Source organism: Athalia rosae, chromosome 5 (assembly GCF_917208135.1).
Source record: "Athalia rosae chromosome 5, iyAthRosa1.1, whole genome shotgun sequence".
Classification (NCBI taxonomy): domain Eukaryota; kingdom Metazoa; phylum Arthropoda; class Insecta; order Hymenoptera; family Athaliidae; genus Athalia; species Athalia rosae.
In genome coordinates this window covers 4456840-4484226 of record NC_064030.1, presented here as the reverse complement: position 1 = coordinate 4484226, position 27387 = coordinate 4456840, and the positions used below count along the sequence as shown (strand labels likewise).

At 40.8% G+C, this 27387-nt stretch overlaps 2 protein-coding genes across 2 annotated transcripts in view; both read left to right on the top strand.

Moving 5' to 3' along the window:
• The first annotated feature begins 17914 nt into the window (after positions 1–17914).
• Positions 17915–27387, top strand: part of LOC105689169 (protein Fe65 homolog) — a 138188-nt gene continuing 128715 nt past the window's right edge. Inside the window, exon 1 of the mRNA XM_020854142.2 lies at positions 17915–18062. The gene's annotated coding sequence lies outside the window, so the exon portion shown is untranslated. The remainder of the gene's footprint in view (positions 18063–27387) is intronic.
• On the top strand, positions 26193–27284 carry LOC105689174. The gene is made up of 3 exons (XM_012406007.4): positions 26193–26319; positions 26410–26696; positions 26796–27284. The coding sequence occupies exons 1-3, from the start codon at positions 26272–26274 to the stop codon at positions 27157–27159; spliced, it is 699 nt and encodes a 232-aa protein (XP_012261430.2). The 5' UTR covers positions 26193–26271; the 3' UTR covers positions 27160–27284.

The window sequence follows — 27387 nt, the reverse complement described above, 5'->3', positions numbered from 1 at the left end:
ATGATGGACGAAACACTGTAAGCTCTAGCTCGGAGCGAATCAGACTGCCGTGCAAATTCAACGTTTCTGGGACTACGAATAGCTATAGACAAAGGCCCACCTATGTAGAGCGACTCTATCTCACCGTCTCCTCTGACGTCACTCGATCCGATCGAGATTGAGATTAAGCATCGAAAAATACGTCTGACAATAGGCGTGAATTTGAACCGGATTCCTATGAAAAGTTACCTGCTCGGAGCTCGCGTCTGAAATATCAGCGCAGATATGGTACAATATAAGATACAATACAAATACATACCGACTGGTTCGTATAGTTGGTACCGTTAATGGAAACCCTAACTCAATTCTCTGTAGCTTCCCGTTATATTCTGCGCTGCTACAGGAAGCTGGGCAGGTTTTGTCGGTCCACACGGGGATGGAAAAGATGCTTTCATAAAGAATCGTTTTCTTTTTGTACACTCGTCCCGAACCCAATTTCTTCCCTCGTATTTTTATTTCCCTCGTATACGTATATAAGTATTAGGGTGAGTTGAAAAATTTTTTTCTTTATTTTCTTAGCATGGGGGCAGAATTTGTACCTTATAAAAAAAGAAAATTTTTCAAATGTGGAAAAAATTTTTCACTTGATATTTTGAGGTAGCTCATTCGTTTTTTGAATGAATAATTAATCAAGTGGGGTACTTGAAAGCAAAAAAAAATTTTCCACGTAATGATTACTCGATCGATTGCATGACTAGATGATTTTGGCATTCAGATTTGGATTCCTGAGCTGATTATATGTAAGATTACTCTTGAAGAACGAAAAACAAATTCGATTTTTGAGCCAAAAGTACAGTAGTTTAAAAATTGATCGTATGGCACTTTTCTTACGTATTATGACCTCAGGAACACGAATCCGTTGTCCAAATTGAGCTACGAATTTTTCCCTTCGAGATATCTCAATTTTTCTGCCCAAAAAAGCTAAAAATTGGCGATAACTCGACCAATTTTGTAGATAGACCAATTTGACTTGTGAATCCAGATTTCTGAGATTAAAATATATGAAAATACCTTATGATAAAATGTCTGGCAAAAAATATTGATTTTAGGTCTAAAATGAAGTATTTTAAAAATCGATCGTATGACACCTTGTAACGCATTTCGGTCTCAGGAACACGAATCCGTAGATCAAATTCAGCTACGAACCTAATCTATGAATAAAATCCATGGCCACGAAATCACGTATTCAAAATTTCAATGCATCATCAAATTCCGATCATTCGTTCTCGAGATACGACGGGAAATGTGATGGCGGGTTACGTAGCCCGAGATTTCATATTTTAGCGGGTTGGGCCCGAGCGCTCTCTATCTCGTTCGTCTTTTTACCGCTTTGCGGCGTATCGCCTCGCGTCCTACGCTCCCACCACGCCGAGCTTTCTCGCACCAAAATCCATATATAAAAATCATTGGGCAAATGCAGTCCGCGCGGAGTTCGATGGCAAGCTCCGGCTCACCCAATCAAAAAGAAGTTCGCATCAGCCAATGGGACTTCCTATTTTTACACGTGCTTCGGGCATCTTGACCTACGGCACGTGCCAGAATTTAAACATAATTTATGGCTTTTTAATAGGTGATGAGGTGTGAAATCACAGTCCTTATTTTTTTTCTTGCTCCTATTGTGAGCAGGTGTCAGCCGAGCTGTCATCACCTGATTAAGATCTTGTTCACACCTCATAAATTACCCCTTTCATCCACCTGATCGGCGGCATCCTTTTGCGGCATTTCTGCGAATTTAAATGGTTCAGGGTACACCCAGCGAGTTCATTTCTGTCCATGAGGCTTTACGAAAGCTTAAGACCTTTAGTACAGAAACAGAGGCACCAAGTGTACATAAAAAAAAAAAAAAAAAAAATCCCAAATAAATTCTTCTTCCCTTGCATCGTGTTGTAATGCATTATGAAAGGTAGACTGATAGATTTGTAATAAAATGGTCGGTCTTTGTAATTGCATACGCATAATCAGAGTTTTTTATTGTCAGTCTACCAATTTTTCCCATCAAGATATCTCAATTTTAATACTTCAACAAGCGAAAAATTGGCGATAACTCCATTAATTTTATAGATGGATTCCTCCGATCAAAATACATGAAAATAACATATGAACCCTATTAAAAAAAATGTTGATTTTTGGGCCAAAACTGAAGTATTTTTAAAATCGATCGAAAGACACTATTCTTACGTATTTTGACCCCATGAATTCGAATCTGAAAGTTAAATTAATCTATCTTCAAAATTCGCCGAGTTATCACCAATTTTTAGCTTTTTGGAGTCAAAAATAAAAAATTTATTTTTTTGTCTCTCTTAATGTAATTTGAGCTCAGGAATTTCGAATCCGGAAGAAAAATTGAACTATCTATAAAATTGACCGAGTTATCGCCAATTTTTAGCTTTTTGGGGCGGAAAAATTGAGATATCTCGATGGGAAAAAATCGTAGCTCAATTTGGACAACGGATTCGTGTTCCTGAGGTCATAATACGTAAGAAAAGTGCCATACGATCAATTTTTAAAAATAAAAATTTTTGGCCAAAATTTGAAATTTTTCCAAGGGGTACCCCTTACGATTTTTTCAGATTTTGACCAAAAATTTTTATTTTTAAAAATCGATCGTATGGCACTTTTCTTATGTATTTTGACCTCAGAAACACGAATCCGTTGTCCAAGTTGACCTACGATTTTTTCCCTTCGAGATATCCTTAAATTTATGCGAAAAAATGCGAAAAAATGGGGATAACTCGGTAATTTTTGAAGATAGATCAATTTTTCTTCTGGATTCGGATTCCTGAGCTCAAATTACATCCAGATAGACTGAAAAATCAATTTTTAATTTTTGACCCCAAAAAGCTGAAAATTAGCGATAACTCGGTCAATTTTTGAGTTGGGCAAATTTTTCTTTCAGATTCGGATTCCTGAGATTAAAATACGTAAGAAAAGCATATTTAACCCAATTAAAACAATGATTTATTTTTTGCTGAAAAATCGAATTTTGTTTTGGCTCTTCAAGAGTAATCTCACATATAATCAGCTCAGGAATCCAAATCTAAAGCCGAGATCGTCTACTCATGCAATCGATCGAGCAATCATCAATTATTCGCTTTTGGGAGCAGAAAAATTAAGACATATCGATTGGTTTTAGTCGTGGACCCACTTTGATTCGTCGCAATCCATGCATTGGGTCGAAATATTCGAATTTCTCGGTCTACGAGGGAGCCCGAGCGTAGCTGGAGTCAGGTAGCCACGGGCGCGCGGTTTGTTGTGGGGTGTCACCTCTACGCAGCCCCGAAGGTGACGTCTCACAACAAAGCGCTACGCTGCGGGCTACCTGACTCCAGCAAAGCTCAGGCTCCCTCGTAGAGCAATAAATTCGAATATTTTTTGATCAAAATCTATAGGAAGCATCTAAAAATTGTCGATCGTGATTATTTTTTAATCAACTTCAATTTTAAGTCAAAAAAGAGCATGTCATTTTTTGATTTTATACTTGAATTACAAAAATAATAGGAAAAAAATTTCGAACAGTGAACGAGTAAAAAACAATTTTCAGATATTTTCTATGATTTTTGACCGAAAAAAAAATTTTTTTGCTGGAAGTACCACACTTGATTAATTATACATTCAAAAAACGAGTGGGCTACCTCAAAATATCATGTGAAAAATTTTCTCTTTTTATAAGGTACAAATTCTGCCCCTATGCTGAGAAAATAAAAAAAAAAAATTCTCTCAACCCACCCTAATAAGTATATATATATATGGTATATATTTTTGTAGAGGTATATATGCCGTGCCTTGAAAAGTCGGTATCCGGGAGGGTCTTTATTTTTTCTTTCGCCCTCCCTCCATTATTATTGTATGTATATGTATGTGAATGAATACGTACAAGATTATTTTCCACCTTATAATTACGTTATACAAGCGTGATTCGATTTTCGCTACTCTATGCGCTCTGGCGTCCCGGTAATTTTTATTTCATTTTTTCATCTTCGTATTTTATTATTTTTATCTTTCCTTCCGTGTACAATTCTGAAATTATCTGCGCCGCGGGCTCTTTACCGTGGATGAATATTCACGGATAAAATCCCCCCGCCCTACAACAGCATGCAACTCTCGCTCGGTAGCACTTTGAACAAATATAACGGGAATACAAAGTCCGGGGAACATGTCACAAATCGACGTGAAAGCCGTTTAACGAACTATGTCAATTTCGCGTTTTCCCGTATACGTACACCTCCTACCGTCCCGATAAAAATTACACTTTTCATACACGGTCGCCCGACACCGCGTCATTCGCGATTCCGATCCTCGATCGGTGACGTGCTGCGGACTGGAATTCAAAATTGGAAAGCTTTCGATGTTTCGAATAATCCGATTGCGCTGTTGGGCTGAAATCGATAATAATCAGGAATATACCTATATCCTACCCGGGCAAAATCACCCACCATGCACCAACTAGCCAATTGCACTATAGTAGCTAAATTCACGTTTGCAGCTTTGTACCAAACACTCGCGCTACTGCAAAAGGGTTGACAATTGTGGCAGGCGATGATTTTCGACCTGAATTGGATTCGCGGTGAATGGATTGCCTCGATTTACACCGGTGTAAGTATACTATCGCTTTACTGTACTTGATTATCTCACGGCCCAAAGCCGACGCTCGCGCCGACGTCGTCTCGTCTCTAACGAACGTTGGTAATTCCCTGATGTTACCGTTATACTTATTTCACGTCATATAACAGGACAAGTTATGGGTAAATTTCAGGTCTTTGCATCTACATCATCGATGAACATCAAATTTAACGGGTCTCCCATCCGATCCACGTAATCGAGTTTATTCTCATCATTTTATAGTCGAGTTAATTTCGTTTGTATCGAATTACCTATCCGCAAGACGCTACGTTATACCGCAGCCTTTATGGCGCTGTGTATTAAAAAACAAATAGAATATGCTTTGACGAAGTACAAGAAAAAAATTGAGCTTTTCACTGAACGACATTGCAGAAGAAATTGATCTGCAACCTGCAATCTCAATGACGCTATCGTAAGTATGTGTATTATCGGAAAAGCTCGATTTTTTACTCTTATCCGAGGAATTAGAAACGCCGCACGAACCCGGCACTGATTATTTCACGACCTTCAACATTGGAAAGGGCAATATTTCCGGACTCGGGTATATCGTATGATATACGACATGGTTCGTTTCAGGATTTCTTTCCTTTCGGAATACCTTGCGGCAGAGGGATATGAAAAAAGATGAAGAGTAAAAAGTTTGCAAAAAAAACGAAAAAATAAACAAAAAGAATAAATGAATAAATGAACGAACTGGAGAATAGAAAGAGAGGAAAGTTGAGAGCGGAGGGAGGAGGAGGACGACTGAAAACGACCGGCTGCTCAAGGATGTTCCGAGGTGGAATAGCGGGCGAGAGTCGCTCCCGAGGGCTCAGAGGTGATTCCTTCGCTACGATCAGAGTTCTCCACCTGGTTATACACGCCGCGTGTATTCTTGGTTCCCGGTTTCCGGACCATACCAGTAACCTTACCTGCAGGTTATCCCGCTTCTCGCACCGTCTGCCCGAATGAAATTTTAATTTTTGATAAGGCGCGCGCCTTCTTTTCCCCCGAAAAACTTACCCGCCTCGACCTCCGCCCCCGCCCGCGTCCCGTTCCCCTCCACGTCCCTTCCGACCTCCCCCTTATAAACCACCCTCATCTACCGCCGCTGCCATTTCAAGATATTTAATATTGTAACCCGCTGGATGTTGGGGTGGTGCTCTACTACCGCCGGAAAATCTCGAGTAAAAGACTGAAAACCGTTTAACATCGTCGCATCAGAATATAACCCGCTGTATGGGTATGTTTATAGACTGTGGAAACACCCCCCTGCTGGCACCGCTCTTGATGAGGACAAAGAGTTGGAATTTGCCGGAAGAATATATCTCGTTCAGGGTGTACGCTGTACAGTGGGGTGCGACTTGTTTTTTTTTTCTTCTTTTTTTTTCTCTTCTTATCTTAAATTTTCATTTGTCGCGACAAGTAGGTATACAGTATATTTTTATACGAATAGCTACCAGCTGCAGCGTCGGAGGGAGGAAAATTTTCGTTGTTTGTTGTAACGCTTCAAAGGGAGGGAAGCAACAAAAATTAGACGAGACCGCGATGCTTTCGCAGAGTTAGGGGGCAGACGCCGGTTTTACATTTATATATACAAGACTTCGCCTTGTGGTAAAACGCACACTTTTACCCGCTCATTCACCTCGACGTTTCTACCCTTCTCCTCTACCTGTTTTGCATACCTCCTTCGTTTGACCGATATTGCTCTCTGTGGCTGACGAGTGATTCCAGAGTTGTTTGCAAACGGTAAATAAACCCCGAGTTATCAAGCAGTAGGAAATAGTTGACTTTGGAATATTAAAGTTACAGGAAAATAAAATTGGGCAATTAGTGCGATCATTCGATTGAAGTTTCTATTTTTCAACGCTCTTTTGAGCTTGAGAAAGAATTATGATTTCGGTTCGTGTATTGTCACCTCGATTCTCGAGTAGCTCGATCGACTTTTCCCCATTAAAGTAGAATCTATAATTGGACGTTTCCTCTTGAATTTTCATCGGCGTATACCGTGTACGGGAATACAGCCATCGCTGCGTAGTCAAAGGGTGGTTAGGCAAACAGTTGAAAATGACGTTAGTCGTTCGGGTGGGTGCTCAGATTGTTTAAACTGGGCCATATTATCTTTGTATATGTTTAGGATTCAGATCGTATCTCTGAATATATCCTTTCATTTTCACGTCGTAGTGCCTCAATTTGTCCAAACTTCTGCGCTCATAAGTCTAATGGAACGATTAAACTCCGGTTGCAGAAATCAGCTGCAGAAAGCTCTTAATTGGCGTTGAAAACTTGCAAATAATTCGTTGAAAAATCAGACGTGAATCGCGCATGGTTGTAAAATCAAAACTGCAGTCGAGAATTTCTTTTTTTTTTTGTTATTTCATTACGAGTAATAAATGTCGGAGATAAAGAGAGAAAGAAAAAAAATGAAAAGAAGCAAGAGAAAAATAACGTAAAAATAAAAGCACGTCCTGCACCACGGAGCCATTTTGTGATCTCCCGTCGGGTTTTTGTAATTAGCTAGAACCCGTTAGCTCGCGAGCAATATACGTATGCTCGGCAATCGTTATTTTTCAGGCATTTTTCAGTTTCCGCACGCCGCAGAGAGAAGCCGCTTTTTTCTCGCTTCTGGCGAACCGAGACACACGGAGCAAGCACAACAAGCTTCGGTACGTTTTGTCAGTTTGACGTCCACTCGTCTGCTGCTCCGCTGTCTACCGTTAGAGGAACTGATTAATTTTCTAATATACGGCGTGCGTTTTCCTATCCCGTTGAGAATTGTTGTATAGATATAGTAGGACGCGTAATACACAATGAGCAACATTCGTTCGAATAACATCCCTTTCTGTAGGCACCGAAAATTACTCACCGCCTGGTAACCCCGTGGGCATAAAACACCTCAAATATTCGTCAGCAGATCCTTCTCGTCAGTTTCATTGGCGATTTTCCCCCTCGTGCAATTCCTGTACCTTTGATGTGGAAATGCCCCATGTCGGGACGTCCAGTTTCTGGTATTAATCCAAGAACTGGAGAATGATGAACAATGTCTCAGTAGTATTGAAACACACAAAATTATCAACTAATTAAAAGGACGCGTTTCCTTAACCACCTATGAACGCATCCTACGTTCAAGAGGTAGCGTCCTCGGCTCGTTTCGTTTTTTTTGTTTTTTACATAGTGGAACGATCGCCCTGAGCCCTATGCAAACCACTATCCGCTCGGCAGCCCTCGTCGAGCGGTATGGAATCTATAGCTTTATAGAGAATTAGAGAATGCAACAAGGAACAAAAGAGACATCAAACGTATAATGGTATAATATAATAAGCACGAGTAATCGTAGACACAAATTTCAATTGTTATACGTATATGCACATAGAAATCACATTTTATATGGACAATGAAACTTGCACAAGACATCACGCACATTAACATGAAACATTGACACAACATACAGAAAACATGGTAGCACATAATATGTTCAAGCAGAATAGTTAAAACAGACAATCATCATCAATATTAAGAAATAGATATGCACATATACAAAATTCAAGAATTTCAAAATATTAACGACATTGAAAAATTTCCTGTAAATAGAAAAAACAATTGTCAATTACATTATTATGAATCTGGACAGAAAAATAATTAACGATTCATCATTAACACATTATCATTATCAGGAAAAAATGGATGTCAGAAAGATTAACATATAACATTAAGCAAAAAGAGAAAAATAAACTGCATCGTTGGAATTTCTGTAACAAAAACAGAAACAAAAATTGTTAATTCGAATGTAGATCAGGAAATCTGAAACAGAAAAAACAACTTGATTTATTCATCACATAACAATATAATCGCAAAAAAATCGAGTAATATATAATGATGAAATATTGCAGCATCGGTGAGATTTCTGTGAACAGACAAAAATTCTAAATTTAAATGCAACCTGAAACAGACAAACAAGTATGATCAGTACAAAACTATTACCGAATAACGAATAAAAATAAAAAACGGCAAGAAAAGATGAAAACAAAATAAGATCCATCAGCCGGTGTCAATCATCGTTATCAGATGATGCGTACCTGAAACATAAAGTGAACAAGTTACTCAAATTTCTATGGATTGCAAAATGAGAACTTTGGGTATACATGAAACCGAACAATCTTCTTGTCTCACGGAATCCAATAAAGAGGTTAATGGAACCGTTGTTTTCCCTTTAGGTTTTAGGAAGACGGAAATTTCCTCAAAGATTTACGAAGTGTGTAACTTTCATGATTCCAGATTTTTCATCATAATTTTTTCCCATTCCTAATAAAATTCGATACAAAATGTGCGATGTACTCATCCTGGAACACATAGCAAACTGTGTTAGTAGCCAGAGACAGCCTGTGAACAACATCTGATTAGTACAAGAAGATGAGATCTGAAAACTGCAAAAAAAAAAAATAATGGCAGATGCAAACAGTTTATTTGTAGTCGATGAATGCGGTGTTGGATAAACCAAACACTGCATTTCGATTAACTACGAATAAACTGTTCTCTCTGTTCAGCAATCCCGTAAATTTTGATTTCTGAAATCAGGAAGCAGACTAGATCTATTAGTGGCCAGAGACAGCCTGCAATAAAAATCTGATTAGTACGAAGAGATGAGATGAGATGATAGATGAGCTGAAAACTGCACAAAAAAAAAAAAAAAAAAATAGCAGATGCAAACAGTTTATTTGTAGTCGATAAATGCGGTGTTGGATAAACCAAACACTGCATTTTAATTAACCACGAATAAACTGTTCTCTCTGTCCAGCAATCCCATAAATTTTGATTTCTGAAATCAGGAAGCAGACTAGATCGATTAGTAGCCAGGGACAGCCTGTGAACAAAATCTGATTAGTACAAGAAGAGACCTGAAAACTGCAAAAAAAAAAAAAAAAAAAAAAAATGGCAGATGCAAACAGTTTATTTGCAGTCGATAAATGCGGTGTTGGATAAACCAAACACTGCATTTTAATCAATTACGAATAAACTGTTCGCTCTGTTCGGCAATCCCGTGAATTTTGATATCTGAAATCAGAAAGCAGACTAGATCTATTAGTGGCCAGAGACAGCCTGCAATAAAAATCTGATTAGTACGAGTTTTAGAACTAAGTGAAACACTAAAATCTATGATCTGAAAAAAAGGATTGATTAGCATTAAGAACTACGAGCTGTAAGAAAAATTGATTAGTATATTAAAACTAAGGGTCTTAAAAACTACGAAACTGAAAGGTGAAATTTTTGATTAGCGTCTTAAAAATAATCACGTGAAAGTCAAGCCCCAGGCACAAAAAGGTGCGTAAAACTTGCTCTCTTACAATTGTCGGTTTTTGGGTTTAAAACGCATGAAGCGTTAGAGCGAGTATGATTTAAATACCAAGTCCGTGCGCCGGTGCAGCAACGGAACTTGGTTTATCTTAAAATTAGATACTTTAATTTCCTGAAAGAAAATCTCTCAATACATGTTCCCACCACCAATATCAGAGAATTTGTTAAAGCGCCTTGCAAGATGGCAAGTCACGCTGAATGGTTTGTTTTAAAAAATCCTTAAGACCCATAAGGACGGCACACAACATGTACATAAAACACAAACAGATCGTGCGATTCCTCGTCTTCGCGCTTTATTTACCCGCGCGAGCAGCGTCGACTCGGAATGAGCCGATTCAAATCGAATAAATGCAATTTTCAATCGCATTTATCAATTCGAATCGGCGTGGGTGATGGGTAGGGAAAAAGGTAACATGTCGTATAAATTTATGGCGTGACGGTCGGCGGTCCTCTTCGACGCGACGTCTTCAGCTCAACGTCCGCCTCACTTCCATGCACCACGGCTGGTACGGAGAGCGAAGCGAACGTATTTTGCTCATTTCAAGTGACCACAAAAATTGAAGAAAACAGGAGAAACAATTATATTTAATTCGTTGGGTTGGGGTGTGTGAATTATTTGAAGGCAAAGGATCCATCAGATCCCAGCATAGGGATCTGAGAGATCGCCCGCAAAAAATGATTGGTGAATCGATCGGTCACTTGAAATTGCTGTGGAAAGAAGTTTCGCTTCCGATTCCTCGCGTACCCCATTCGCAAAAGCCCTCGCCCCACCCAACGGTTAAAACTATTATTCACATACACACTGCTCATAAATGCCCTCGCGATGCATGAATTTACCTATACCTGCCTTTCACCTATAATTATCCAAGAAATGATTTTACTGACGAAAACCCCAATTCATACTTGCGCCGGCGCACCGAGAATTTCGTCTCACTCACATCTCACACATTCATTGCCGTGGTATCTCGTTCAGAAAACTTGCTGTTGACCTGTTGTGTGTGTAGAAATATAAAGGCTGCCCATGCCCCGGCCGAAGCCGTGATTTATTTAAATTTTGAGAAAAGGTGTGTTTGTTATTTGGCCGAAATTTCAAAAGCATCAATGATCTTTAAATGAATTTAGTAAATTTACTCTTGAGTAAATATCATCAGTAAGAAAATGAGATTAATTAATCTCATATAATATTCATTAAGCAAGAAAAAGTTAAGGGCTGAAAATTGTGTGTAAGGGAAGAAAATTCCTGAAATGATTAGACATCCTGTTATAGTTCTAGTGAATTTACTTATCGGTACCTAAAGACGGGCTCAAGTTTGATCAAAATTGAGTTGAAAGAATTGAAATTTTAAACATGCAAATAGATAAGAAAATATAGAGATCAAATTCAAAATTGATTCAGCTGATGGCTGATCATTAAATTGAGACTAAATGAATCCTGACTTTTCGCGGAAGCTATCCAAGTCAATTCCTGATGTACCTGAAAAAGCTGAATCTATGGTAACGACCATCGTTAGCACGACAAAATTTTATTACCGATCAGTGATCGACGCAAACGAGATCGGTCACCGAAAATTATGGAAAATTTATAAAACGCGAGAGTCGATTGAACGACGGCCTTTACCGTTGCCTATGAGCTGCACACTCTTGCACTTAAATTTATCAAAGAAGTGATTTATTTGAATAGTTCATATATGCTGAACTAATGGTTGACCGATTACTCAAATAACTGATTAATTAATTAATAAGGTGACCAAATCATTAATTGATTTCTTCACCGATCTCACGGTTGATGAATTAATAATTGAACGACTGCCTAATTCATTGATCATTTGACTGATCAATTCCAATGAAGAGTTTTATATGTTTGACGCTACAGGGTGCAGGTGCGCTATGCTCAACGACAACAGACCCTACGATTACCTGGTCTAATAAAATTGACATACAGGGTACCGCCACGCCATGTAACAAAGAGGGAGGTGGGATGTTGAAAAATTAAAAAATACAACGACTCCAACGCCAGTGTACACCATCGCGTGAGCTGGCAAAGAAATCGAGGAACTTTAACTCCGCTCACCATCGTTGCCGGTACCAAGACCGGACCCGAGCCGGTTCCCAAGCTCGGGGGTCTCGGATTTTACCCGGAAGTCTCTGCCTCCCTGATGGCTAAAGCTGTGTAGTAGGTTGAGAAGTTCTCTGCCTCCCTGATGACTATAGATGTGTAGTAATGTTGAGAAGTAGTAGGATGAAAAGTTGAGGCGTTGTGATGCTCCCACGACGATCAGCACTGTGAGATTTGCAAGAACAAATCAAAAAAAAATTAGCATCAATGAAAATCCAGAAAAAAAAAAAAAAAATCATGAGAAAAATTAACAGTTTATTAAAAAGTTCTAATTACCGAAGGTTGCCATTTTCAATATAATGTTCGTAGTCGATGATCATCCGCAGGATGAGGAGAGTTGAATGCGAGCAGTAGGAATGTTGGTCTTTAACAAAATAAATTTTTTTTTTATTGTAATTGATATCAAGCAGACATATGAAATGAATCGAGCAATTGAAAGAAAGAAATTAAATTTTTTCGTTATTATTTAATTATTATTATTGCTATTTATTTATTAATAATTTAGAATTTAATTTGCAACTCACATTTGTTTTTCATTCCATAGAAGGAAGATCCAGTTTTAAGTAACTTTCGGATCGTCCTCTGAATCGCATTATAAGTACAAGTTGCACGAGCTGTTTAATTGTATCACCCATCGCAGTTGTATACTGAACCCTGTAATTCAGAATAAAACTCGAATAAACATCGTGAATTCAAAGGAAATTGAACAGAGGATAAAAGTTGTAGTGTAATACGATGATATTCACGATAAAATCATACCCCGATATTTTAGATACGAAGGTACTACTCGAAAAACAATCGCTCGACCTCTACTCGACATCGACTACGCGGAACTCGAAAACAATAAGGTCGCTGCCGCGCAGTATAAGTAGTAGAAAAATTTCGACGCCACGATTTAAAACGAAGAATATTCTCATCAATTCGAAATAATAATGGACCCCGATATTCCAGGTGCAGAGAAATTAATCGTAGAACAATCGCTTCACCTCTACTCAACATCGAATACGCAGGAACTCGGAAATAATAAGATAGATAACGCGATACAGGTACGCGAACTACGCAATATTGTAAATTTTCGGCGCAGTACAATGGAAAAATTTATACCTGACGATTCGAAAGGATGAATTTTTTCACCAATACGAAATAGTGACGAACCCTAACAATTCCTTTGTCCGAGCAGCTCTAACGCGTAACCGAATTAAAAATGCGACGTATTCAAATGAGACGTAATTATAAAAATCAGAGTTCTCACCTTTTCTGATGTGGAAACTGGTAGGAATTTCCCCCTTCGAATGGATCGGAGATTTCCACATGCATTGAGCATGTTCCCCAAATCGATAAATTTGAAGAAAATCTCTTGGCTTCCACAGACTTTAGTTTATCGTTAATTAATTTTATATTTTAATAATTGAGTAACTTCTTTTGTCCGAATTCGATGAAGTAATCGAATGAATTATTCGGTTGATTATTGCAGAGCTATGATGCCGATGTGATTCGCCACTATCTAAATTAATACTGATTTACGCAGATCCGATCCGACTCGTTCGGGATCTACAGAGCGAATAAACCTCATGAGCTCTACGCCGTAAGCAGCGTGGCGTCTTCCGGGCAGTTGGTGTTTTTCTGTTTGGGGTATTTGGAATACGTTACAAATACGTCACAGCCTTTGAAATAGAGGAATAACATGAAAGAAAAGTATAGCGATAACCGTCGATCCAAATAGTGATCGGTTATAACTGAATAAACAGAGTTGGAAATCAGGATACTTTGCAAATGAATAAACCTCGATGACCCAAGTATTTAATTATTGTTTCATTAATTTCACTCCGTTAAATAAAATTGTTCTTAGTGGTATTCGATAATTCGGGCTGAATTTCTAAGTTCGCAGGTCTTTTATTCTTCTGATATTGGATACAACTGGACGGCAGTGAATAAAAATTTTTCGACGATCAAACAACGCGATTGTTCATTTGCAAACCGTCAGTAAAATGTCGAGGCTGAAAAATTGGCTTTTTGGCGTCCACTTTTCGAGTGGATAAGATAGAAAGTAGTGATGAGATGCACGGCAAGGAATGAATAAGAGATTGAAGAATCTGTACGAAAGAGAACTTGATTAAATTTTTTATTTGGGAATATCATATATTATTTTACAATTAAACAGAATACAGTAATTAAACTGAGCCAATATTATGTGTTTTTCCGTCTGCAGATTAAAAAATACGCATGCCGGGATATCTCGATTTATTTTGCAATTTTGGGCCGGAAGAAAATATTTTATTTTACATGCTATTCTCATGTATTTTGATCTCAGGAATCCGATTTCACAAGTGAAATTGATCTATCTATAAAAATGTAAAAAAATCAAGGATATCTCAATGAGAAAAATTCGCAGATCGACAAGAAATAACTCCTCCGAAAATAAAAAATCACGCGAAACGCAGTGAATTGCGGTGCATGGAACATCGCACAGGTATAGCTATGATTGCCAGAGCCATTAGGAGGAAAAATTTCTTCCAAAGTTTATAGTCTGCCGGAGTTGAATAGAATTTACGTTTCACATACGAACATTCGGTCATAATTGCTCGCCAGTTTTGCTAGCGACCTACTTATTTTATACAGTCATCCAGCCGTTTCGTTTCGCTTTTTCTCGTCAACCATCTCTTCCTTATATTTATGCAGGTTCGCAAACAGCGTGACAAAAGAACCTGTTGTCGCTGCGTTATTTTTGCACGAAACTCCTTCGCGCCATCCCCAGCGCGAACTCGCTTCCCACGTCCATATACAATGCATATATGATGTATAAAAATATATATATATTGTACGTACATTCCATGTATAAACATATATAAAGCTCGTTGCAAGCTTCCCGGACGACACTCTAGTCGAGGAGGTACTCTTCTGTAGTCTCTTCTAGTTGAACCTTCAGACCGAGAAATACAGTACATAAAAAAACGTAATTAAAATCCTGCCATGCGACTGAGAATATATCTCCGGATACCGGTGTATATTCTTGTGACCTTGTTCTTTTTTATTCGCATCAAAAAAATTTATCGGGTCGAGTAATTATTCAAAACTACGATAATTCCCGTGCAAGAAATTTATCGCATGTAAAACCAATGTTATAACGGCGACAGAATTTATTCCGTCAATGATCCGCGAGCTCGGTGATTATTCCGGTGGACTAATTTTGTCCGTATAGCGTACCTCTAGGTATATGCTATGTTCTCCATCGTCCGTTCCCTGAACTTTGTCTTTAATCTATGCAGAGAGTTAACGCTCTAATGGTTAGAATCCACGACCACCATCGCGGTCGTATTTTCCGTGGGTCGTCAAAGGTATTTGTATTATACATCGAGTACCGATATTTATGGCACAAATGAAACCAAGTGCCCTGCACCGTTCGAGCCGTTACCATACGTGAAAGCTCCCGCGAAACCCGGATGTAAAATATTCATCAGAAACAAGGGAAGTTTGAAAAACGTGCGGTAGATCTGTTTTTTATTTTTACTTCTAATTGCCCCAGTCGTATGTCATCGTGGTCTCTTCGTAATCTGGAACCCAACGTTTACCTCTTCATTACCTGTTCATTTTCTGAGTAAACTTAAGAAATTTTATGGTTCACGAATCGCGAATTGTTTCACCCACATTTGGATAGGTGAATTTTTTTTTTCCCTCTTAAGAAGTTGGGAGTTCAAATGTCAGGGATGTTCGCAACGTGTATAGGAATGCATCTCGTGTGATGTACGTAGAAATTGTAATTTCACACGTGGCATCATATGGTCTCCACGTGTTACTCGGTTTTCTCGAGCAGAAAACCCCCCTGTGTTCGCGTTGTCAGCTGACCGCAGTCCTCGTATTTCTATTCAGGAACTTCCTGGTTGACCGGAGGGGAATGTTTCCAACGTGGGCGAGGATATATATTCATGTATACGGAGGGATGGTATGCACAGGTATGTGTGAACAAATGTAACCGTAAAACAGGTACATTCACATCTGACGTAGCAGGGTTTTAAAGCGATAGAATAGATCGAAGATTTTATGCACGACGAAGATTATACGACGAAATTATTTACTCAAAATTACGAACTACCGGAGAGACGGTAAACGGTTACTATACGCGGTAAGTTAACGCGTTGTAAAAAGCTCCCGTGATACTTGCACCTGCATTTATCGCATGGTCTGCTTTGTAGGAATGCGTATGAATTTGGGAAAGCTTTGGATACGCGTGCACCGATTGAAAATCACGTAAGATAAGTGAGCCCAAAGGATACAGGTTTTTTGAAAATCCATATAGATAGAGATCAAAAAAACAATCAATCATTTTACACGCGTATCGCGGTAAAGATAATGGGCTTTCGCTGACGTTCGGTTGATCGATAATTGAATAAGCGTCGCAATACGAATGACAAAAAAATTGAAGAGTGAATGAATTATTTGTTTGGCAATGGATTGTGTGAAACGGTGACGAACGTAATTATCGTTAGTACGGTCGTCGAACAATGAAGTGGCAGCAGACAATTTACGATCACATTTATACAAGCAAACCTTTGCATATAATACACATAATCTGTATGCACGTATACAGGTATGTAGGTACCTGCGAAACGAGTGGCATGCGACCAATACCCGCATACGCTGCAACGTGTGAAGTTGAGTCGAAGCAAGTGAAGCGAATGAGCGAGCAGCGGCAGAAGCACCAGAACCAAACCGAAGCAGAAGAGGGTTACAAAAGCGAATCGTATCGTAGTAGCTGGTAGCACCGATATACACGTATAATACCTATACGTGGAGGTTCAGCGGCACACGCCGCGACAACAGTACAAAAATCAATACAACTTCGCCCCCTCCCCCCCAGCCTTAAAAGAATTGTCCGCTCTTATAAGGGGCGCGTAAAAATATAAATAACATATACGTATATACGTATATACATCCACGTGTCGGAGGGGGTTGGAAATTTTTCCTCTTTCCAAAAAAATATATCCGCAAGGATGGGGTACGAATAATTTTGGGAATAAAGAGAAAAAGTGCGAAAAGCAAATGAGGTAAAATAAAATAAGGGTAGGTACAATGAAATGGTTGGATCGCGAAACTAGCTAATCGAGTTTCGCACGTTAGAATTCATGTATCTGTGTACGGTGTATCGGATGGAACGGAGATAGCGTGTATAAATTGGTTACGTAAAATACAAGGCTATACTGTACAGACGAAATTAACCCAAGAAAATCGATATAAGGTCCGTATAAATTTTGTCATCGTCTACAACAACGTCGAAATCCGGCTCATGGTTTACCCAAATTTTTTTTCATCCCCCCCCTCCCCCCGCCCCAAAAAAAGAAAGGATGAAAAAAATAAATTAACGAACAAACGATTGGCATTTCACGTACAAAAAAAAATGAATAAACAAAATAAAGAACTTCTATTTCTCGAAGGATAATAAAACTTCTTCGAAAAGGAAGGGAGAAATAATTGGGAAAAAAAAAAAACTGGGAAAAGGAAGATATTTTTGCGACCGATGGATGAAAAAAAAAAAGGCGTTCGCCAACGTGATACGGATTTTAATTTCCACTCGTTAGTCCTCCTCACTCATTTGTTCAGCGCGGAACGCCCGAGCTGCTTTTCTCTTAAGTCAATATCTGTCAGACGGTAGAGGATCGCTGCAAGTAGTATGGGTCCGCGTACGTGCGACGAGAGTCTCGTGGCGCTGGCGATGCGAAATTCTAAAAACCACCCCCGTCAGAAGCGCCACGGCGGTCGTACCGTGAAACAGAAAAGCTCTAACCTGTTTGCGGCTTCGTGCACCCCCGTGCAGTACACGATCCTGCTGGAGGTTTCCTCGTGAAAATTAACAGATTTTAAAGACTTTTCGTGTGTGAACGAGTGACGGACACGTGGAGATCTTATAACTTTTCGGACGTGATCATCTGGGGCTTAAGAATAAACGGAATCGCCCTCTATGGTAAGAGATCAACCCCTTTTTCCGTATTTTCCTCGTCTTTCTTCTCTTCGTGCTTTTTATTCGGTGTACTACTCATGCCGTTGCGTTCGCGTTTCGAGCGAGCTTTTTTCTTTTTTCTTTCTTGTTTTTGTTTTTTTTTTTTATTTCGTTTTGTTTTTTTTTATATTCTCCAGATATAGAGCGGATGCAGGGGTGCTTTTTGTCGGGAACAAACGTTGGGGGAACTCTTTCAGATCATATCTAATCAAGGGGGTGAGAAATTTAACACTTTTTTTTTCCCCGCTATTATTTTCATATTTCATTTTTATTCTCACTATTTTTTCTTTTTTCTACGCCCCCGCGCCTTGTTAAAAATTAACGTCGCTTTACCGCCCTTATGAAAATCTGACCACGATCCTTAGACTTGGAAACCTTCTAAATTATTCAAGAATTTTATACACGCGACAGAATTTTGGGGGGAAAAAAAATGAACGAACCAAGGAAACGAATAACAATCCGTTGAACGATCTCGTTAACGTTTTCCAAATTTTTTAATAACTCACGTCAGTTAATTCATATTTTGGAACGGGAGCTTACGAAGCTCACAGCTGTTTCGTCCTTGAAGGGTGCATGACACGTTGGATGAAAAATTGTTTGGAGTAAGTCGGGCTAATTACCGGATCAAATTAATAAGATTGCCGGTAATAAATAGAATAATAATCGTTTCGGTCCAATTTTTCGCATCGTGGCGCACGTTTTACCGCAGCGCGAGTCTTCGCGAAGCCAGCGGAGCTCTTATTTCTCGGCACAGTGCCGACCATCAATTGCTTTTTTCTTCTTCTTCGACTTTCTTTCTATCCAGTTGGTTTTTTTTTTATTATTTTACTTTCTTCCCTTTTTCGTTTCGTGTTTTCTTTACTTTATTCTTCACTCCCTCCTCCTCCCCCTCCCCGCCGTTCGTTCACGTATTTTGATCGCCGCTGTAATACCTTTGGAACCGACGTTTGAACCACGATTCACGGCATTGTCAGTTTCCTGGCACACGATGTATTGTCATAGAATTCTGTACCGCGGCGGATGCTGCAGCAATGGGGGAACTCTATTATACGGATAGGTAGAGGTTCGCGTTATATAGGTATCACGTTGTGAGTTTTATCTACCCTTTAGCTCCTAAATTTTCGTTGAGGTAGGTCCCGCTGTGGACTAATTTTTTCTTCTCTCTCCTTCTCTCCATTCCTTGATTGAATGTACAGTCAATCGAATTTTGAAAAACCCGTCAGGAAGGAATATCATACGTTTAATCGCACGACTCGAATAAAAGTTCAGCCAAAAAAAAAAGATAAGAAAGAGAGAGAACTAGTAAATTGTACCTTACGGTATCCCGTGACGTGCGGTACCGAAATACATTTAGTTATGGTTAAAAATTGGAACACTTCTGAATTTAAAAGGACGAGTTCAATCTTGAAAGTTGAACCCTCCGTCGAGCGGGTGGTCTGTGTTTATACCGTTAACTTGAAAGCTTACTTACCTCAAGGAGTATTATATACGTATATAGCTTACCTTTGGCGAGGAGTTTGTATCGGACTTCTCTCTCTCTCTCTCCCTCGCCTTTATACCGCAAGTGCAGCTTGTAACTCGACTTGCAAAACAACTCGGAACAGGGATGATCCAGAGAAAAATCGAGCTAGTTAATTCCCTCTGTGAAGATAATCAGCACCTTGGATCGAATAGGCGAGTACTTTTGATCGTAGACGAGAATATCCTCGATCGGGAAAATTTACTCGATCTCTAATTAGGATACGCGGATGTCGTAGAGACGAGAGGAAGACGTCTTACGCGTTATCTCTACGTATAGTCCGTTGGCTGAGAGAGCGTGTCAGGCACCTATTGATACTCAAGTCGTTAGCACGATCTGACCTAGCGCGTGATAACTGTCTCTGATGCTTACCTCGATATGGTGTGTATTTCAAATCTATTATCGATACGTCCTTGACGTTAATTCTCTATCGTGATCACAGAGCAGCTACCTATAATCCCGTAGATGCAGCTTTGAAATATACTCCGTACTTACGTCTACAAGAATCAAAGAACGACCTCGAAATAAAACAATTCGCCTACGAAGGGTTGCGATTTTAGAATTTCGAAATATCTCTAACCCCTGGGATTGAAATTTGACGTCTCGGTGAAAAACGACGATAATTTCTGAATGAAATTGCACTACGGATGATTTTTTGCGTAGCTCCCGCAAGGTGAGGCGAGATACTTACAAGATGCGTGCGAAAGCGTCGTGAAGAGTATTGACGTCGGGACGGTTTTAAATATTGTACTCAAGTCACGTTCTGGGTACGTATCCACCCCCGTCTCCGAAGGTAGCTAGGCTACCCGAAACCTCGCGAAGCCAAGCCAGCAAGCAGCATCCAGCATCCAGCAGGCTGCAGAGGCATATCGGGAGAAGCTGGGCTATCTAGCGGATAGAAAGAAGGGCGCCTAGCTCCTTATTCGGGCCACCCTGAGCCTCTCGGTCGCATAACTACCGCAAGGTTATACCGTATTATATAGCGTTGGAGACAAAGAAGATTTGGGAAAAGTATTAAAAAACTTTTTCTACCGAAGAGCGAGAGTGAAAGAGAGAAGCGGAGATCGAAAGAGCAGAAAGGGAAAAGGGGAAAGAGTGATAAAAAAAAAAAAGAGAGAACAAAGAAAAAAAAAAACGAAAGAAACTGAAAACAAAAAGAAGGCCCTTGAGGTAAAATCGTAAAGCCTGTTTTACCGCGACGTCTTTCCGCTGCCCCGGTGTGTTAACCTGTTTCTCTTGCGGTGACGGTTGCGACGGTAGTAGTGGCGGCAAAGAGGACCAGGAAAGTAGAGCTTTATCGTTCGATTTCGGGTTGAATTTGCTTCGAAAGTTGTTCCCCCCCCCCCCCCCCCCCCCCCCGTTCGTTTTCTCGGGTAGCTCCGCTACCTAGCTGCTGGAAGAACTTTGGTGAGTTATATGAGCACCGGATGAATCCAACGACGCCTATATACCCGCTGTGTACATATGTACGGTACACACACACACACACGCACACGCACACACCTACGTAAATACCTTTCGAGCGATACGTATTATATAGGCGCCTATACGTCCGAGTCTGCACCGAGCTCTTCCTTTCTACGGCTGTTACTGTACACCCCCGAACCGGGGTGTTGGATCCAGCTGTTTTATTGGACCGAAATGTCGAGAGGTCTTTTCACGCCGAGTCGCATCTCGCGGGATGCTTCTGGAACTCGGAGAATACGAGGGGATGAAAGGAGACGGAGCCCGAGGTCGCGTTGTGCGAGAGAAGGCGAGGGGTAGCGCGGTGTAAAAATATATGGCTGAGGGAAAGATGCAGGAAGTTATGACAATTATAAATTGAGGGAAGAAATAAATCTGACGTTTATACAGCTACATGCATCGGGGCGTGTAATGAACTCTGATATAAGTATATATATAAATTTACACGTACACGTGCCGTGTGTCGTTATAGAACGTTGCGCAATTTCACCCCTGTAATAATTGGCGATAAAATGTGCTCCTGAAAAAGGTTCGTCGCGACGCACGCAGCGGGCATAGGCGATGTTACGGTTCTCCCGAGCAATTCAATGATATTCTTGTTTAATATTTCAATTTTAATACGTACGATGGGTCTACCTAACCGTTGAATAAAATGGTTATTGAAAACCCAATATACCCCACTTCCGTTACCGCACATTTCGCGCGATATTCTACCGCGGCGGCACGCGCGCGAACGACTAGTCTTCCCTCGATTCACGTTGCACGTATCTGAACCAATAATTCGTGGGGCAAAAAAAAAAAAAATACAGGACACGAATATTCGCATACTTGGAATAAAAGATAGGAGCTTTTTTTTTCGACATTTCGTTACGCCAGTCGAACACATTTTTTCGATCTGTACGATGGTATTGATACATCGATGCAGCGCCGGACTTTAATCAAACGCTTGATTTCATTTTCTCGCGACAATTTCGGCGTCTGAACTCTCGCCACTTGAATTCAAACCAGAGGGAAAACAACGGTTCGTTCCATCTTTGATTAGAATAAAATAAAAGCGTGTACTTTCCGTCCTCTCCGTCCAAGTTCAATACTCGTATAACTTGATAATTGAATGTAACTTTGTAATTCGCTTGTCTGACATCCCTAAACGAAGTTCAATTAGGTTGTTCAAACAATTTAATCGCGGAGATATTGTATTCGGATCTTTTGCAGTCTGTCTCGTGATCCGAAACTTCGAATCCACCAAATTGAATCGACGCACTCGAACGCAGACGGCGCGAATTGTCTTTTTTTCCTCCCGAATCAAGTCCTATGCTAATTAAATCGCAATCGCACACCTGGAAATCCAAGGTTTGCGTCTGCACCTCTAACGAAGCTGCTTTTCAAGAGTCTCAAAGATTTTTTTACACCCCGTACTACACGAACGGAGCGACCTGCGGAAGGAAAAAAAAATAGGAGACCGTTGTGAGTCACCTCCTCAGACATTTTGGCCGCCGCCCAGACCACCGTTGACGGTCCGACGTCGGAACGTTGAAAAGAATTTCTCCCGATGAGGCATGATTCGATTCCGTTGTATAATCACCGAATGGTCAGCAGGGATGGAAAATTTGATTGGTTCTAGATGGAGACGCGATCTATCGAATCAAATTCACCCCGTTCGCGCGTAGAATAGATGAAAATTTACATCAGAGATTCAACAATAAATCAACGGCAAATATTTGCATCCAGTACACCCCGCTGCTGCAGCGTCGATAAATATATCCGAACACTTCAAAACAAATATTGAATAGCTGCGTTCGAAATCAGCGTTGCGCAATCGGTTTGCAACAAACTTACACGAGTCGCCGCACCCTGGAACGCCTAACTTTCGCTCATTGTCAGAACGGACAGAACCGAGCGAGAAAAATTTTCCCTTCCGTTTTCACCCCCATGTGAAAAGGACTCTTTATCTACCCGGCGTTGAGATACGATACAGGTATTGTATACATCCGGATAGACACGGCGGTTGTAGAAAAAGTGTCCGTCGGAATTCGGTCTAATGAAAAGAGATCGAGGCAGTTGGTCGCACGCAACGCGTGCAACACGTGAATTAAACCGCGCGAAAGATTTATCCCCTGGAATTTTACGCTACGCGTTGCGCCCGCTAGCGCCTATCGTTGTTCCTTGAGGCAATGGAGAGAATCAGGCCCAGGAAGATAGGATTATTGCATTCGCTTTAATTCCATCGGTTCGTGACGTTGCGTCATCGGGAATTGGGGGGGGAAAATATTTGGACACGCGAAGGAGAGGAGGCGTCGGGGTTTGTATCGCAATATTTTCGGACGGGGAGCTTAGATTTTTCAGACTTTCCATCGAGCCCGGCGATATTTCCTCCGGGGTTATTTTACGCGATACTATACCTGGGAACGGCGGAAAAATGGTCGAAAATAGAAGTGAAAAGAAAAAGGCGAAAACGGACGGGAGGAAATATATATATATATATATATCGCTTACACGAAAACGTTTATAAATTGTTCGCAATTAGTTAACACGGAGCTTTTTCAGAAGCGTGATATGAAGGGCGGCTATTGCAGTATACGAGTAGAACGTTGGAAGTATACCGCAACATTTTAGTTAAGGTAGGACTGAATTTTGGCAAGGGGGGTAAACGGGGTCGCGTGGGAGGACTGAACGAAGGTGTTAACATTTTAGTCGCACCGCCCCCGTCTCACTTCCTCTCGCTGCCGGAGCCGACCCCTGCGTGCTCCAGACTCGGCTAAGCTCTGAATTTCGCAAATTCCAAGAAGGCAAGTTTCGTGCTGCGCCCATAAATCTGCGCTGGCCGACCCTCCCTACCCACCCACCCACCCTACCTACCTCTACCATCAGCTCTTCCACCAACCTTTACCTTTACTCTTCCCGCACTCCCGCAATCCCTCCGGTTAGATACGGCCCTGCCGCACTCGACATACAAAGTAACGAAACTGCCAGGGATCTACGGGAGAGCCGAAAGGAATGAAATATTTATTTTAATTGCCCCTAATTACGCCGAGGGAATTCTAGATTATATACCCATACCATGTATACGTGTAGGCGCGTTGCTTTGCTACGTGCAGTCCCGCGCACGCAGTCCATCACGCCTTTCTGCTTCGTTAGAAATTACCGTACATTCAAAACCCGAAATCGATATCCCTCACCCTAAATTCTGCTTTCGTTATTCCGATTTGAGATGTCGAGATAGGGGTCGGGGTAATTCGTCGGTAATTAAAATTTCATCGTTATTTATACATCTGAATCGACTTTTTCACCACCACCCCCTCAGTTATTCGAAGAGAATATGATTCGATTCGTCGCAACATTTTTCCCTTCTTTTTTCTCACCGAAATCATCCTGTCGCCGATCTACAATTTTCTGAACTATCGAACGAATTAAATCGAATTTTTTTTGTTTTTTCATTCGGAGGGTGGCTATTGTACATCGCCAAGTTAATGACACGTTACACTCGTATTATACACGAGGTACGAATTTACGGGTTAATCGCACGACACGGAAACAAAGTTTTTGGCGCGGCGTAAGTAAACGCTCGTGTATATAGCGTATATAGTTTGGATACCTCGTGCGGATAAGTCTGGGGGCCGTGACAGGGGTGTGAAAATGAAATATATAATTTAATTCGCCTTAATTAGAAATCTGAATATACATAGAGGCCGCTATTTACGCGCACACCCACACACACACGTATATTCGCGAGAAGAAGAAGGTGGTACTGCGGCGCTTTTCCCCGAGCTTTTGTTTCGCCTTTCCTACTTACACCGGTACGTATAAGTCCGCCCCGCGCCACCGGAGAATTGGATTCGCCAGCTGAGTAAATTGATGGTAACCGTTAAATAAAACAAACCAAGTTTACAAGGGTCACCGATCAATACAGCGAGAAATCGGAGTTCAACGTAGTACATTTATACGCTGTACAGCGTTCTATGTACGTCCGTTCCGTACTCTTCGCGATGAAAGAATTGAAATTTATTATTGAAAAGAAATTATGTGAGTTGCAACCTGATTTTCATGCGCATTCGACTCCCGTACGTGTATACGGCGTACGGGATTCGCGGATTCCCCGTATCCGGGGGGGTTTTCCATACAGCTTTTAGAGTATAAAACCTAGTTTGAAAAGTAAACCTAGCCTCTATTAGTTCTCGAAGATTTAAACTTTGTTCGTATCTTTATATCCCCGAGCACGCGCTGCTATATCAGATATGTATAAAGTACATATCCACCTACTTTGCACGGATGAATATGTAGACGCTATCCGCATGTGTGGAATGTAGGTGGATTTTGAATTTTTCAACTTACGTCGAACGAGCGGAGAAACTTTGCTCGTATTTCTTCATGCGATGGACGTAGGTACGTACGCTACGTGCGTATAATACACGTATGATACGCGAAAGTTAAGGGCGTACGGAAAACCTTCCGAAGCGTCATTGTCGTTCAATGTTTCGCCATTTGTTCGGCAATTATAAATGCGACGGTAGAAAAAAAAACATCACTGACAACGAGTTTTGCGTACACGTCATCCACACAGCGACGCACCTGCAACGTTGCAATTTATGGATAAGTTTCGTCTTTTCTGTGCAACGATTCGCGCAGAGATGAGTAGAATGCGGTTATCGGTTTTCCAGCGGTCTTAGAAAACGTATAATTAGGATTAGGTATAGTTTATTCGAACGTACATATTGCATAATAACGCGCGTAATGAATAGAAAAGCGAAGTTTGCAGTTGGCAGGGGGATTATATTCGTCATTCTTATTAAGACTATTATTGCATTTTCCACGCAGTTTTGAATTCACTTCAAAGCACGTATAAGCTTTATGCAGATAACGTTTATGAATAACAATGCCGTTGAGTTTCATGCGGTCCGAGGTGTTGCAGGTTTTGAAATTAATCCTTAAACAAGAGATAGCGTTTATTGATTCTCGGTGCATGTTGCTCCGGCTGCATCAACTCGTCACATTAACCCACCCCGATTCTTATCTGATCCGAAAATCCACGAGAAGAACGATGATGTATACGGTAGAAATTAATTGTACCCGATAAGATAAGATTGTACAGTCTCACGAATGGGGTTGCGAATAAATATACGAACGGCGAAAGCCAAATCGCTGCATTTCCATACCGTCGCTTCGTGTTGCATCAAATCACAGTTGGATAACGAGATGCGGAAATTATTCTCATTGGTTTTAATTTTCGTCGCGTTGGCACACGTGAGTATAATCTTGACGAATAAATTCTAAAGAAGAGAAGAGAGAAATTTTCGAAAGCTCGTCGAATACTCGACTCGAAAATATTTGAAGGACGTCAAGTTAGTCGGGGTGAACGGATCGCTGGTGAATGGAATAATCGATCAACTCTCGGAAGGTTTGCGAAATTTATTGAGCTCGGTCCTCAAGGACGTCGGGGGTCTGCTGACTGGCCTGACTTTAGGGGTTGATAATCTCTCGACGAACGTCCTTGGGACAGTTTCCGATCTTGTGGACAACCTTATCTCTATGGTAGACGGTCTTCTGGGGGAAATTTTGACCGCGAACGGCCGAGGGTTGGACGAATGTGAAAATCTCCTCGGCGATCTGGAGCTCGTAAAGTAAGTCGGTATGAGATACGTTGTGAGCGTCGGTTACCGGGTATGCGATCGAACGTTGGCGACGACGATCTGACCGAAATATTCATTTCTTTTTCGTAGAGAAAAAACCTCGGAAGCAGTCGACGAGTGTAGGGTGACTTTGGACGAACGGACGGCCGTTATTTCGGGGAAATTAAATGCGGAAGAGGATCGCGGCAACGACGTAATTTCCCGGGTGACGCAGAGCCTGCAAAATTGTTTGAAAGGGCTGTCCGTCACCTCGTGTATCTCCAAGGTGCAACGATCCGCGGCGAAGGAGATCCAGGGGGTCGTAAAAAACGTGCAGAGCCTCAGTCAGAGGATATCCGCGACCTCGGACGAGGTGACGAAATGTCTAAATTTCGCCGAGGAAAATGGCCGGGAATCGGCGAACGAGATTTATCAAAAGATTCAGCTGTGCGTGGCGAAGAGTACGACCGAGTGATAATCGTTCTCGTTCGGTATTTTGTTTTTACTTTGTTCTAAAAATGTCGTTCGATCGAACCGTTAGAACGGAATCGTTAGGATAGCGATTTTTCACCGCGTAGCCGAAATAAAAAGGAATCCGAATCGCGTGATAATTATTTATCGATCCCCGAACACTTTTCGAGATATGAATTCTACCGTGTTGATTGTGAGCTCAAACGGAACTTTGACGGAGTTGGTCGAAACG